This window comes from Aristolochia californica, unplaced genomic scaffold (assembly GCF_029961685.1).
Source record: "Aristolochia californica isolate CCGP_79_NKW_82.1479 unplaced genomic scaffold, dmAriCali1.0.hap1 SCAF_12, whole genome shotgun sequence".
In the NCBI taxonomy this organism is placed as follows: Eukaryota; Viridiplantae; Streptophyta; class Magnoliopsida; order Piperales; family Aristolochiaceae; genus Aristolochia; species Aristolochia californica.
In genome coordinates this window covers 2578992-2594026 of record NW_027181793.1, presented here as the reverse complement: position 1 = coordinate 2594026, position 15035 = coordinate 2578992, and the positions used below count along the sequence as shown (strand labels likewise).

Here is a 15035-nt window from a genome sequence, read left to right as displayed (position 1 = left end):
GTATAGCTGGCTCTGGATTTACTATGTGGGGTTATGAAGAACTCTTTTATCAGATTATTTCAGATTTGAACACATTTGAAGTGTTTGGATTCATTAGAAATGGTTTTGTGGATGATAGATCATGATTTCCAGCTACAAGGCTCAATGAATCGAAATATTTTTATCATTATTGTTAAAATACAAGTCCAGGAGTATTTTGGGTTTATACTATCAAATATAATGCTGATGGTCCAAATATAATACACAGACTTTTGGAATTCATATCTTTGAGACATTTTCTCCTGTAGCCCGATTCACTTCGGTATGTATCTTAATATATGTGATTATTAATAAAAGTTGACCTCTCTTTCAGTTATGATATCATGAAAAATATGTGATTTGGGAAAAAAATATAAAAAATAATCAAAATACCCTTGAACTTGTATTTTAACAATTATAAAGAAACTAAACATAGATTTATAACAGTTGTCTAATGGGACTTTCTACATCATCTTCCAAATACTAATGACATATTGGGAAAAAGACAATTATACATTTCGTGCTACATGGATACTTATTCTACCAGTCAGATGTCTGCCTTCAATCTCTTTCCTGCTAACTGGTGTCACAGAGTGATAATTGTTTTTCAGAAAATGTCGTTAATGCTAATAGACATGGAAGAAAGAAGAGAGTGGGTTTTATTTAGCTCAGTTTATTTCTCAGTTCGAGGTTGAACTAGCAGAAAATGAGAAACTTACCTAAGATGAAGGGCCGTTTGATCTGGCTGTGAATACTGCGATGGTGGTGCTTCCAACATTTGAACTTGGAAATATTCTCGAGAATCGAAGCTGGGGATTGCAGTGAATTCCGAGTTTGGCAGCATGGTTGCTTGCTCAGTCTGATCCTGCTCCGCAATCTAAAATATCCAAACAATGAAACCAGATCACAACAAAATTAACAAAACTCATTGGTTAACTGTGTAAGTGGTATTCCAATTGAAAGCACAAAATGAACCCAATTATTGATGAAGCAACAAATGGTCCTACGATTTTTTTATACTCTTAAGACAATTTTGAAAAACAATTCCCTTTAGGGTAAATGTTTGGAATCCTTAGAAAAAAAAATGAAAAAAAATGAGATAATGATCAAATTCTCATTTTTTTTCTTTTCCATGGGGTTCCAAACAAACCCTTAGAGTTAAGACAGATATATTTGAAAATCGATCTTATGAGAAGAGTATAAATCATAGGAGGAACAAAAAAAGGTACATGTTTTTTTACTTGAAAAATGTGAATTCACACTTTGTTAAAAAAAAATCGATTGCGATTCTTATGTAACAATCAATATGTCTTAGATTTTAATGGATTGTCATGCTACACGAAACATTATGGTTGTTACAACAGGGCATCATAAGTCGAAATTATAGTGAATTACTTATGTATATTAATCAGAAATATGTAGGAATCTTAGTGATATTACACAGTTATATAAGCATTAAATTGAATATATAGGTGTCTATGCTCTATCTCAAGAGTGCATAAGCAATTAACTCTAATTTTGTGAAGAACCCTTGAGGGCTTCATTAGCGTTGAAGGGTTTGTTTGGAACCCCTAGAAAAGAAAATGAGTATTTGACCAATATTATTCCCAAAAAATAGTTAATGAAAATGAGATAATGATCACTGTCCTTTTCACTAACTATGTTTGGGAATAATAATGGTCAAATTTTTATTATTTTTTTTCTTTTCCGTGGGGTTCTAAACAGACCGGAAAGATGTTGTAAAAACTATGTCACTCAACTAGCAGCAAACTTAGGGTGCATAATATTTTTAAGAGGAAGCACCGATCAAACAAGAAAAAACAGAGCTTTTGATACAGATTACCTTTGCTCGAAGGTACATGTTATCATTTTGGAGCTCCACTTCCTATTCAAATGGAAAAAAACCAATTAGCACCACAGGAACAAGTAACCCCTTAACATGAGGCATAATGAGGACCATTCATTCATGCGGGTCTCTTATATGAATGAACAACCCTTAATATTCCTTCTCATTCTAAGCTGCTGCTCTGGAAATTTGAGTAGAAAAGTATGTAAGATGGAATCAAGTTAAACTCACCCTCTTTTGCATGTACTCAATTTCAGCAAACAAGAGTTCATGCTGATAAACAAAAGAGAAAAACAAACTGATGTAGGTGAGTACTTGTTCTTCAGAGTGCCTGTGAGGAAGATATGAGAGGAAACCGCAACTAAACAAGCCTGACCTTTTTTGATCTGATGCGTGTGATTCCTCGTTCGAGTCTGTTCTCAAGCTGCTTCAGCTCTTTCACTGTTAAAGAACTTAAAGAGTCACCCATCAAGTGCCTGAATCACCCAAGCAGATGTCATATCTAAAACATAACTATGTAAGCATTGAAAAGCCCCAACAAACTACTGCCCAAAAAACATTAAAAAAGCCAAATGATAGTAGGTTTCTGTTACCTGTTTGCGTTTTGCAGGATTTGTATCTGCTGCCGCAGCTTTGCTGCTTCTTGTTGATAGTACTGCATTCACACCCAAGGAAACGACAAGACATAACCAACGTTGCCTCCAGTATTTACATCTACTCTTTTCAATCTTCAGCAAAAGCTAAATGACTGTAAGCTATTATCACTTGTCCAAGAAGCTGTAGAATTAAAAAAAAAAAAGGAAGAAGAAGAAGAAGATTGCGAGCGCTTTGATGCAACATTCAATATATTTTCAGTTTTATCCACGTATGGTAAAAGGTCGACAAGGTTCTGGTCTAGCTTGTGAGACTTCATATCCAGCTTCATTGATAGAGATATAATGAATTGGAGAGAGGCGTAATGGAAGAATAACAGAAAACAAAGACCTCAAAAAGATTACTTGCGCATGACTTGACAATGATATAACCAAATGATCAGAATTTCTAGTCTCATTTGATTACCACTTAGAAGCCTCAAACTACAAGGCATGACTCACTGAGATCTAAATAGCCACACTTTCTCTATCAATGATCTATGGAAGGGGAAGAAAAAAAAAACCCTCTTTTTGGCAAGCACTTGATTGTATCCAAATCCAACCATAATTATCATGACATGATAACAATAGCTAGAACTTGGGATGTAGTCTGCTTGTCTGTAGACTAGCAATGGAACTAGTACCCTCCCCCTATGACACCTTAGAGGTAGTTCTTCATATAAGTCCCATTCCCATTCCAGTCAATACTTACTATAACATTACAAGGGCAAAAGCCATCAACATCTTTCACACTTGCCTTAACTACTTCATCCCTCAAGAAGCCTTACCTTTTCCTCAATGGAAGCAAACCATGGATGACGAGTACAATGCTTTGTTATCTAAACATACATGGGATTTTATCCCTTTGTCTTCCTCTATGCAAGATGTAAGCTCAAAATGGGTTTGAGGCACCAAATTTCAATCAAATGGATCGTTAGACAAGTTCGAAGCTAGTCTTGAGCTCATCACCAACTTGTTGGTCTTGACTATAATGAAACATTTCGTCCTATTGTAGGACCACAAACCATTTGTGTAGTTCTCTCTTTGGCCGTTACAGAAGGTTTGGCAGTTATTTCAATCTGATGTAAACAATACCAAGACTTGCTGAAACAACCATCTAGTTTTGGAAACCCTTCCTACACCACTCATGTGTGTCATCTAATTAAAGAAGGTCATCTATGGTCTTAAGCAGGCTCCAAGAGCCTGGTTTGAATATTTTAGTTCTTTTCTTCTTGCGTTTGATTTTCAAGCAAATGCGATCGACTCTTCTCTATGTAGTTATATGACTTTTCAAGGATCTCTCTTTTTATTGGTCTATGTTGATGATAGCATACTAAGAGCAGTAATGCTTCTCTTCTTTTTCAGTTAAAAAAAAACTCTTTCTATTGATTTTTTATTTTATTTTTATAACACGAGAGCTCGGTTCTTTACATTTTTATTTTGGAATTCAAGTTATCAGGTCTTTAGCTTTTTCAAATAAAATATCTTCTTGATGTCCTTGATCGAGCCAGTATGACATCTTGTTTTCCTGTGTCTACTCCTCTTACACCGAACCTCAAGACAAATCAAACTAGTACTTTCTATAATCCCACTCTTTATTGAAGTGTTATCAAAGCTCCCCAAGATTTAAAATTAGTTCTTCGGGCCTTAGATATAGTCTTAATGCATTTGATATAGTTGCTCATAGAGTCTGGCTTTGCTGCTATTCATCAATTTATTAATTTATTATACTCAACCATACATAGGGCATAGGTGACCTTTGGTTCTTTTGAAGGAAGTTACACATAATTCTAGCTCAATTAATCTCTCAAGCTAGCTACAAATAGGTTTTTTACAAGAATAATGTTAAGGAATAGTCCCACATGGATTAGTGAGTACAAATATCCTGAGTTTACTAGCTAGGAAAGAAGTTTCCTAAGTTGATTAGTCATTTTAGGATGGGCCTTGCACCCAACTTTACATGGTATCAAAGCGGGTACTCATATGTGGGCCTAAACCAAAATTATCCACTTGTATAGACATAAAAGAGGGCCTACACCTAAATTATCTACTTGTAGAGCCACAAAAGAGGGCCTACACGTGAAGGGGAGTGTCACATGGATTAGTGAGTACAAAGATCTTGAGTTTATTATTTGGGAAAGAGGTTTCCTAAGTTGGCTAGTCATTTTGGGATGGGCCTTGGACCCAACTTTACAAATAATATGACTAATTGCAAGCCTTTCTCAATGCCTATAGCCTAATGTTCTCAACTATCTCTTTCTAACGGCAATCAACTTCAGGCTATTACTTCTCATATGAAAACTTAATGGGCAGCCTATAGTGTTTGTCATTCACTTGTTCAAATAGCTTTGTTGCCTATCAAATGTGTTAATTCATGTACTTATCTCATTTCAGACATTTACAAGTAGCTAAACAAATTATCATGCATATCAAAGGAACAATTTTGCATGGACTTGAACTCTCATAGATCTCCAAATACTTTTCATTTTTTATCTAATAATACTGATTAGGCAAGTTACTTTGATAAGAGTGATTGGAGTTCTTGTATCTTAGTCAACAAAGAGAGATATGTATCTTATCTTACTGTTGAAGTTGAATGTAGGGCCTTCAAACATATGAAAGTTGAGCTTGTGATTCAAGTATATATTTCAACAGTTAAGAATTTATTAGCACAATCAGCTCTTTTGCATTGTGATAATCTGAATGCAGCTCATGCATTTGAGAATCCACCTTGTCGCTGCAGTACTCCGTATCAATAATTTGTTTCCTCATCTAATTAGCTTGCTAACTATTCTTATAGGACATTATTACAAGTTTATCTACATTGTTAAAAAGTTTAATATTCAAACAATTCTTTGTCAATGGGGGGTAAAAGTCTCACTTCTTGTAAGATTTGGGATTTTGTTGGTTTTGTGATTTGGATAATAGATCTCATAGGGTGGCTAATCATGTTGACATGAAATTAAGCCAACCTTGGTGCCAAGGCTAAGTCCCATCTATTTGTTTTGTGCCCCAAGTGCATAATTGATGTCTTGAGCTCTCTACCTATCAATTGTATTGGATTTAGACATGAGAATGACAGCGGCTAGCCAATACACCCAAAAGACCGATCTGTTAGGTGCAGAAAGTTACCGCCTACAAGAGTGGACGGAACCACTCTGACACCCACCCCGCCCATTCTTGACCGCCTCTCACGGGATTCGAATGCGAGACGTGGCGTGCCCAGCTTTGACACCATGACAACTGCTAGCCAATACACCTAAAAAACCGATCTGTTAGGTGCGGAAAGTTACCACCTACAAGAGTGGACGGAACCACTCTGACAGAGAAAGGGTACATTGTGGGTAAAAATCCCACTAGTGGTTTGGAATTTTATTGGTTTTAAAAGTTACATGTATAATAGACTTCCTGATGTAGTACATGGTTTAATTGTAGAACAAAAAGTTAAAGAGAATGAAGACAGAGACTTTCTACCGAATAAACTAAAAAAATGCAGAAGAAGAGAATGAAGACAGAGACTTTCTACCGAATAAACTAAAAAAATGCAGAAGAAGGAAGAAAACATAAAAAGAAGAAGGTTGAAATATAACATATCTTTTTGGAAAGTTATTGTTTAGGGAAAGTTAGCAATTTTCTACTTTTAGTAATTTCCTAGTAATTTTTTTAACAGTTTCAAATAGGAGAATGTCTTTGAAAAAGTCACTAGTTAGTACATCTTCTTTATTAGTAGTCAATGTAGGAAAGTCACAAAATTATGGCTAGTGCCTAATCAAGAGTCTAGATCCTAAAGCTGACATCATAAATATGTTCAAATAACTCATTAAAAATGAAAAATATGTGATTTTGGGGAGAAAATAGAAGAGAACAAAGAGTTCTAGAAGAGGAGTAACTTGGCTGCTTTGGAATCTGAGCCAGAAAGGCCCTTCCAGCTTCTTTATAATCAGGGTTTAAGTGAAAATTTATAAGAGAACAAAAATGCCCCTCAATACTCAGAATTACATATCTCCTAAAATACATGGAACCTTCTATAACTTTGAATCAGTTTTTGAAGACTCAGACAAATTTGTTTTTTGGTTGGTGGAGCAAATTCAAGCTTTTTGTTTAAACTTGAAATTAAACCACAATTTCCTTAAGAGTTGTCAGTGGTTGGATTACTAATATTCCGGGCTTATCCTTCAAGTTTATTTCTGAAATTTTTGTGGCATTTCTTCATAGGTGGGCAATGAACCCTAAAGTCCTAATAATTCTAATATTCTACTTAGCTTGTGACTGGTTGTTAGGCATGCAAGTTACGGAAAGATGTAGAGTTATCAGAACGAAAAAGCCAAATAAGTAGTCCATCTATCTTCTTTCTCCTTAGGGGATCTTTCTTAATGAATTTTGATTCTCAATGTCTTCGGAAAAATCCGTTCGATATGTGTTTGTATGCAACAATGACACCTCTACGTGGGACAACATAGATCCCATGTGTAAGACTATATCCAGACGTGTATGAAAAAATGGGCACAATCGAGAGCCATATAGCCTTACGAAATTCCTCTGTACTTATCTAATAGACAATGAGAAGAATAGAGTTCTCTTTCTTTTCTTCCTACTCCTCTCACACTCCACACTTTCAATATCGGAAAAAGGATAAGCAGACTTACTTGAGAATTGGCTTCAGTAATGGAGGTTGTATTTGAACTGTCGGCGCATGCTTTCTTATATTTCTCAATCGTTGATTTAATGCTGCAGAAACAACAATTTTAACGTAAATAAATATATATATATATATATATAACGAGATGCTAAATAAATTTATAAATATTTCCCTGTGTTCATATAAAGTAAAATGATAAAAGAATGATAAGAAGAGTCTGAAGGAAGAGATCACTCAGATTCATCTTTCGAAGGGTTAGAAACTAAAATATTCGTAATTAAAAGTGCAGGAAAAGCAAAAGAGAATGGCGTGCCCAGACAAAGAGACAATGAAGAAAGACTGATTTTGGGAGATAACAAGTACGTTAAAGTTAGATTTGATTCCAAACTTCAATACGGAATGGAAGACCAGAGAAAACTGGTAACTGTTTTTCTTCATTTATCAAGTTCAAGTTTGGTTTTTCTCCAGCATTTTCTTCAAACTTTTATGAAATTCTAAACTGGGTTTGAACAAAAGCAGCGTATAGTGTTTCCTTCAAGCTTTGTGGAATACTAAACTGGGTTTGAGCAGCGTTATCTATTCTGATCTTCGTTTTTATGCCTTTTGATAAAATCAAACAACTGGAAGCTATCTGAACCAGAGATCTGAGGTTCAGAACCAGCTTCTATCCGTTTTCTTAAAAATGGATTCCCTATCCTAATAAAGGTTGTGGACTTCAGTAGTATGTATATGTGTGCCTTCTTATGTGCCTGAAGAGAAGAGGCCCCTTTCAACTGGTAATGCTGCAATGTGGAGAGACGTATTTAATGCTTATATGTTTTATTTTATTTATTTATTTATTATTATTATTATTTTTTTTGGTGGTTTGTCGCAGCAGCCAGAAGAGATGCAGTGTCAGGAAGAACCAGTATCTCCATTAGCATTCCAAAGAGTGACAGATGCGGGTGTTCAAAAGCTGTTCACTTCAGTTTTTCACTCAATAAGGAAAACACAGAAAGAACCCATAAAGAAAGAAAGGACCCTTCTGTAGTAAGTTCTGATTCACACCATCCCTCACAGTTCGTAGAACTTACTCATGTATGGCAGAACGCAGATGACAGCTCTCTCTCTCTCTCTATCTCTCTCTTCCCTCTCTCTATCCATGCTGTCATTGTAGATTTCAGTCTGTCAGATTTTTTCGTTTGTACCGGTAAACCTACTGAGACCGAATAATTTCTGCTTCCCCACAAAGGCAATAAAAACTATTTTCTGTTTCTCAGAAAATCTTTCAAAATATAATCAAGCCAGAACAAGAAAGTAGATCCACTACTTTCCTACTTCCTCTTCCCCATTTTACATTTTGTTTGTCTTCCAATTTCAGGCCTATCTACCCTAGCCTGGTTATCTCCTTCGTGCATTATATTACTGTCCAGAGAAGAAAAAAGGAACCCCAGTAATGGGGTTGCTAAGAGATTCACTGAAAAGCTAGATCAAAGTACCCGAAAGCTGGGATTTGCCAGGAGCACGTTACCACTAGTGTGATTCTAGTAATATGCTGCTAGGAAAGGGCAGAGCTGATCTCAGTCTGTGAACCTAGGGAGTGAGGATCCTTAATCCTATTTGAGGCATAAGTTATATATTCCAAGTTTTGTGAAATGAAGAAAACTTCAATGAAGACCCAGTAGATTGTCATGGAACTGAATTAAGATGCTTCGTGAACCTTATTCCTACAGATGTTCAAAGTGAAGATGCTGATAATCGAAATGTTGAAGGATGAAAGATAAGTTGCTCTGAAAGGGGTTGAATACCCTAGAAGATGCTAGACTCTTAGGATTCAACTAAATATAGGATATTCTAGCCTGCTTGAATGACATCCCACCTCACTTGGTACTATGAAACCTGTATCATATACAAAATCGTACTGAGTGAGGCTGCCAATTTCCATTTTTTTTTTTTTTTTTTGTTTCTTTTCCAATGAGACTGGCGCAGGCAAGTTTCTTCTTCAGGAAAGGAGTCCCACAGGGAGCTTAGCAGCCTGACAACATAAGGAAAATGTGGCGTACATTACTTCGGAGCTCGAGAAAGAAACAGGTTTCCAGATCCAAAACCTGGTCGGCTAATCCTGAATACGGAGGCGACACTTCCGATATGGGTTTTTTCTCTGGCAGCTTGAAAAGAGAGGTAACTATAGGAAGATTGAACTTTGAAGCCTGAGTTTCTTTCATCATTTAATCTACGATAGGCGGTAAGATGCTAACATTAGGAAAGAGATATTCGGAGAAAGAAAAGAAAGATTCTCTTCTGTAACTAGGAAGGTAACTGAAGAAAGAGAGTGGAAACTGAACAGAAGATAGTTTCTTTACTAAGCAGAAAAACTCATAAAGAATAGAAAACTGAAAGAGCAGATAACTAGGATTTCTCGAGGATTGCTGTCCATGTCAACATTTTCTTGGTCGGACCACACGACAGTCTAAACATGGGAGAAGGGGACTGGGTGTAGATATTCATAGATATTCATCTGAGTTCTTCTATGATTTCTAACAGTAGTAAAGAGATGGAGTACTTCATATTTTCCGCTGAGTGACATAGTGGATTGCAAGGCAATATGAACTAAACTAAGCATTTGCATGGGTAAATAAGATTTGCAGCTTTAGTTTCTTGTTTATTTAGCTTCAACAGCTAAATAGTACAATTCTTGTGAATTGAACAGATAGCATGAGTTTTACTAAATCGGAGTAATAATCTTTCCAGAGGAATGAAGACCCTAATTACTCTTTTTTTCCCATATTGTCCAAGCAAGCTTAAGTGCTTAACTCCACTCTCTTTCGATCAAAGAGAACATTTAAGAAACTTTTTCCATGGTTCCCTAAATTAAAGAAACATAACTATAACTTCTGTCTCTTTCAGTCATCAAGAACACTGAACGAAGCACACAGAGTACTCTTAAAGTTGCCTCAGAAACGGTTGAAGACGGGTAAACAATTAGATTCAAGAACTGAATAATCTAAGCATTTCTTTTCTAGTTCGTCCTACAGACACGGTTCAGTCGGATTTCTTCTTCTTCTAAACTCTTCTCCAACTGGGGACCTTTTTAGGGCTATACTCACAAAAAGAAGTTACGACTGTGCAGCAAGAACAACAAAATCCCACATCGTGTATCGAGTATGTTGTCAAGATGCGATCACCAAGCAGGAGGGCAAGTTTTGTTTTGTTTTTTGTTTTTAAGTTCTTACTTGTTGATAATACTTGAGTTACAGTGCTCTCCCTTGTTCCCCCCTTTTCCGTCCTTCTTCTTCTTCGTCGTCGTCGTCATCTAGATTTTTATTGATTTTATTTGTTTTGCAAGCTTATAATCAATTCTTGCTCGTCTTTATCTGCTTTTTTTTTTCACAAAGCCTTCTTAACAGATAAAGGTATGGATTATGATAATCATATCATATAGAGTGATCAGGATATGGATCTAGTCTTTCTTGTCTCTTGCAAAACAAAAAATTAGGAAAAAAAAAAAAAAAAAGGGGTGTGAGTAAAAATGACCTGTTGTTGGAGTACTCGTAGAGGCGGCCACGGCTGGAAAACACAATGAGAGCTACTTCCGCATCACAGAGCACTGATAGCTCGTACGCCTTCTTCAGAAGCCCATTTCGGCGCTTGCAGAAGGTGACTTGACGGTTAGTTGTGTTCTCGATCCTCTTGATCTCAATTTTTCCTCTCCCCATCGGAGTGAGTTTCTGTTTCTTTATTGCTTTTTTACCGCTCTTTTGCTGGATGAATCTGAAGAAGAACAAATGAGCAAGGGAGACGTTGTATAAACGCAAACTGATGTAAAGGGAAAAGGAATCAAATGAATAAAATTAAAAGGCTTCCGGCATCCAAATTAGTACTATATATGGAATGATACTGCTACTCCTTCCACTTTACGAGAAAAGATTAAATCCAGAAGACCAGAATTCCCGAAACAGGCGACTCGATCAACTGAGTTTCTGAACAGAAGAACAACAGGATAAATCGCTTGAGCCTTCTCTTTCTTTTTATTTTTGGTGTTAAAAATGAGGGGAGATGTTAACCCTTCTGATAATAGAGGAAGGAAGACGAACATTTCGAACCAGCGTAAAAATAATCGCTTAAGCCATTCTTTTTTTTTCTGTAAAAATTGAAAATTCTCAAGCACAGCTTACTTCGGAAATTGGCGAACGATTCATCGAAGTTAACCCAGGAGGAACGGACAACGGTAAAAAAAGAGAAGAACTTGCGAACAGTATGATCAGTCAGCTGAAACATTTCAAAAAGTTGTCAAAAGAACGAGATTGGTTTTTGCGTATTGCATCGCTTGTAATCTTCATACAAAAATCACTTTTCAATTTGAAGGAGAAAAAGTTTGAATCTGAGTATAACTAGAGGATTTCAGTTCGTAAACTACATGAGACGATTCACTCTTTTCCAAAGCAACAGAATTCTCATCAGGAAACCAAAAAAAAAAAAAGAAGAGAGAGAGAAGCAGATGTCAACCGTGAGAAAATATAGAGCAATTTGTACGCCTTAAGAGGGCATTTTAAATTTCAGAATTCGTTGACGAGTACCGTTTTGATTGTTAACAACAACTGTCGGTGAGCCGTTAAGGTAGTTTCTCAAAAGACAATTGACAAGAATCAAGTATTTGAAGCGTCAATTCGTCTAGAACACGAAGAACTCAAAGAAAAAACGATTGTCGAAAGTTGAAACTTTCCGAGACGAATTCCTGCGAAAGCCAAGATTTAAGGATGAAGTTCTGTTTGCTTTCTCGACTGCCAGTTATGTGCAGAAAAAAAAATCATTCAAAACCGTGGTGAGATCTTCCACAGAGAGAAAAAAAAAGGTCGAAATTCGAAGCGCTCGCTCGGTAGAAGACAAAATCGGCCTCCTCCTCCTCGTGAGAATTAATTTTGAAGCTTCACAGTCTCTTTTCTACTTAGAATCACTGAAACTTTCACATGCGAACAAGCGGATACTCAAAAACGAGTAAATCCAAACAGATACGGGAAAGAAGCAATCGAAAACGGAAAATCAAAATACCAGAGTTACTTTCTTCCACAGCTGATCACTTACCGAAACTGCAAATGTCGGAGTTAAGAAAAACGCTGGAGAGAAGAAATTACGGATTTAGAGTCCGAAATCTCCGCCGATCTCTGCTTCCTTTTTCCGGCGGTCCTCTCTTACAGAGAGAGAACCAGAGAAGTGTTGCATGAACATGGAGAGCTTGAGAGAGAGAGGGGGAAAACGACCGTCCATAAAGAGAGAGAAAGCTTTCCCAAATGCTGACGCCTTCGCCACCCGCCAATGCTTTATATTTTAGCCATATTGAAACATATTTACAAATTAAATTTGGTAATTTATCATCGATTATTATCATTATTATTTCTTTTCTGTCCGTTGACTGCTTTATTTACTTTTTTGACAATCTGTTTCCCATGGAAATATGGATGGAGTGTTGGGCTTCTTTTCCAAAGTAAAAAAGTACTTTTAACATAGATTAAAGTAATAAAAATATTAATCTTTTATATTTTCAAAAAATAATTATCGAAGAAGAATTCCCTCGCCACTAGGGTAGCATCGAGCCTAGCCAAGCTTGAACCTGCATATGTTTGAGCTTGGTTTGATCTGAATACTTTGAACTTGAACTTAAACTCGTGCTCGGCCTTGAGCCCAAAAGTTTTAACTAAGTTTGAACTCAAGCTCGAGTTGGGTTCGAGCTTTAACCTACATTTAAAACTATAAAAAAATTATAAAAATAAATAAAGAAAATAATGTGATGAATTTAGTACCATTGAACTGCAAGTTATTGCAAAGAAATCCAAGACTTTGTAATGGAGCATACTAATGTATAATAACCAACTTAATAGACCTAAAAGAAATAGCAAATACCTCCATCAATAGTGTTTATTCCATTGACAAACAATAACATTATATGCTGAAGAACCCAAAAGAGTTGAACTATCAATCGTCTTTGAGGTTTGAGGTAAATAAGAGCAATTATCAACCAACTAAAGAGGGAATTGACGAGAACAATTAGAGTAAAAGATATTTTCGTTAAAAAATCCATGCTAATGAATCAGCTCACAAACTAACAAGCGAAACTTGGAAAATTTTGAGTTTGGCTTTGTTAGGTGTTGGAAGATGGGCTCAAGCCCACAAGCTCAAGGCTAGAAGCCCACACGTTAAAGGAGTGGCAAAGTGGTAATTTATGATAAGTTCCATAAGGATGTCATAAAGATGTAAATACTTTGTTTGATTATGTCTTTTAATCTATTGAGTTGTAGCCCTAAGTGCATTGTCACACTATAAATAAGAGTTTTGCCTAAGAGGTAAGACATTCAAGCCTTCTCCTCTCTTTCAGATTTTTTTTTTTTTTTTTTTAGAGAAATCCAGAGGAAGAAGAGGTTATGGACTTGATGTCCTAACCCTTCCCCTAAAGCTCAATTTATAGATCTGTTACAATGCGGGGTCCACCATAGTGCACGAGCTGGTGGGACCCACCGTGATGACGTGGGATACCAAGAAGAGTCCTCACGAAAGCTAGCATGAGTTAGAAGACTTGAAGATCAAGTGGGACCAACAAAGATACCACGAGCTGGAATCTTATCAATATGAGTTGGAAGATCACGTGGGACCCATAAGGATAAGGCCACAAGCTCACCACCTCCCTTATTTCCAAGTTATTGAAGAAAAGTTATAATTCAACTTATATTAGAACTGTATTAGATTGTGTTATCCTTTCAAGATAGACTTATCTTAGAGAGTTAGAGTTGGAATGTAATTAGGAGATTTAAAGGTTAATTGTATAAGGACTCTATCACTTCATCTACTATAAATAAAGGTGTTGTACTTTCGGAATTAATCAAGTTCTAAAAAAAAATGACTAGCCACTTAGAAAACCTCTTCTGCCAACTAATAAATGCAAGATATTTGTACTCACTGATGTATGTGGGAATATCCTTAACACTCCTCCTCACATGTAGGCACGTGGATAATTTGGGTAGAGGCCCTCACGTGGTGGTATAATTTGGGTAGATGCCCACATTTGAGAACCTTGCTCTGATACCATGTGAAGTTAGGTCCAAGGCCTATCCCAAAATGACTAGTCGTCTTAGGAAACCTCTTTCTCAACTAATAAACTCAAGATCTTTGATCTCACTAATCCATGTGGGACTATTCCGTAACATAATCAAACTACTGTATTACAACATTACCCCCGAACTTAGGGTTTAGGGTTTTAACCCTGGAACTTTAACCTAATTACATTAATGCTATCTCTATGATATGACCCTTTATTTACCATCCTGCCATCATTGTATGGGCATTCTCCTTGATCTACGGGCCTTGAGCCATCTTCCACATCTCTTGGATGTGTGGGTCTTCCTTGGTCTTATGGGTTTGGGCCCATCTTCCAACACACTTGGATATGCGGGCCTTCCTTTGTCATGTGGGCTTGGACCCTATCTTCCCACACTCCCCCTCAAGCTGGGGGTGAGAGAACAACATGAACTCCCAACTTCCTACAAATTATGTATATAATTTTTTTGTATAAAATAGCACATCTTCCAACACTCCCCCTCACACTGGTGTGTACTTCCATGAGGCCCTGCTGGCATAAGATAGGTGAGAGTAAAAATCACTCCTAGTTGCTAAGACATTGCTCCATACTCCAGTCTTAACCCATGCTGGAATTAGGGCACACTCCATCTTATGTAGGTGGTGTGTCTATCAGCATTGCTCTGAAGTGTAAAACTTATCCACCACTGTGTCCCTCCATAGGACAACGACTCTCAAGTGGTAGGAGTAATAAAAGTCATTATAGGGGAGAAAGAGTAATGGGATATTTGTAATCATGGTGTCCCAACCGTGATATTTTTGAGAGTTAAATAAATGATGGTGTCCCAATCGAGAT

At 36.7% G+C, this 15035-nt stretch overlaps 1 protein-coding gene across 2 annotated transcripts; it reads right to left on the bottom strand.

Annotated features, from left to right (window-relative positions):
• Positions 1-408: 408 nt before the first annotated feature.
• Positions 409-12285, bottom strand: LOC137945243 (agamous-like MADS-box protein AGL11). 2 transcript variants are annotated; one of them, XM_068791024.1, is made up of 9 exons: positions 12197-12285; positions 10649-10885; positions 7143-7224; positions 2458-2519; positions 2241-2340; positions 2096-2137; positions 1862-1903; positions 738-895; positions 409-598 (listed from the first exon to the last, which is right to left on the bottom strand). In XM_068791024.1, exons 2-9 carry the CDS (start codon positions 10828-10830, stop codon positions 595-597), a joined length of 672 nt encoding a protein of 223 aa, XP_068647125.1. In that variant the 5' UTR covers positions 10831-10885; positions 12197-12285; the 3' UTR covers positions 409-594. The 2 variants fall into 2 exon arrangements, with proteins under 2 accessions (XP_068647125.1, XP_068647126.1); XM_068791025.1 differs by lacking the exon at positions 12197-12285 and adding an exon at positions 10996-11083.
• Positions 12286-15035: the final 2750 nt, after the last annotated feature.

Coding starts and splice junctions, on each gene's coding strand:
- LOC137945243 (XM_068791024.1), bottom strand. CDS start 10,830: ATGGGGAGAGGAAAAATTGAGATCAAGAGGATCGAGAACACAACTAAC. Junction 7,225..10,648: donor TACGAGTACTCCAACAACAG/GTCATTTTTACT, acceptor TTGTTTCTGCAG/CATTAAATCAACGATTGAGA. Junction 896..1,861: donor ACATGTACCTTCGAGCAAAG/GTAATCTGTATC, acceptor TGGATATTTTAG/ATTGCGGAGCAGGATCAGAC.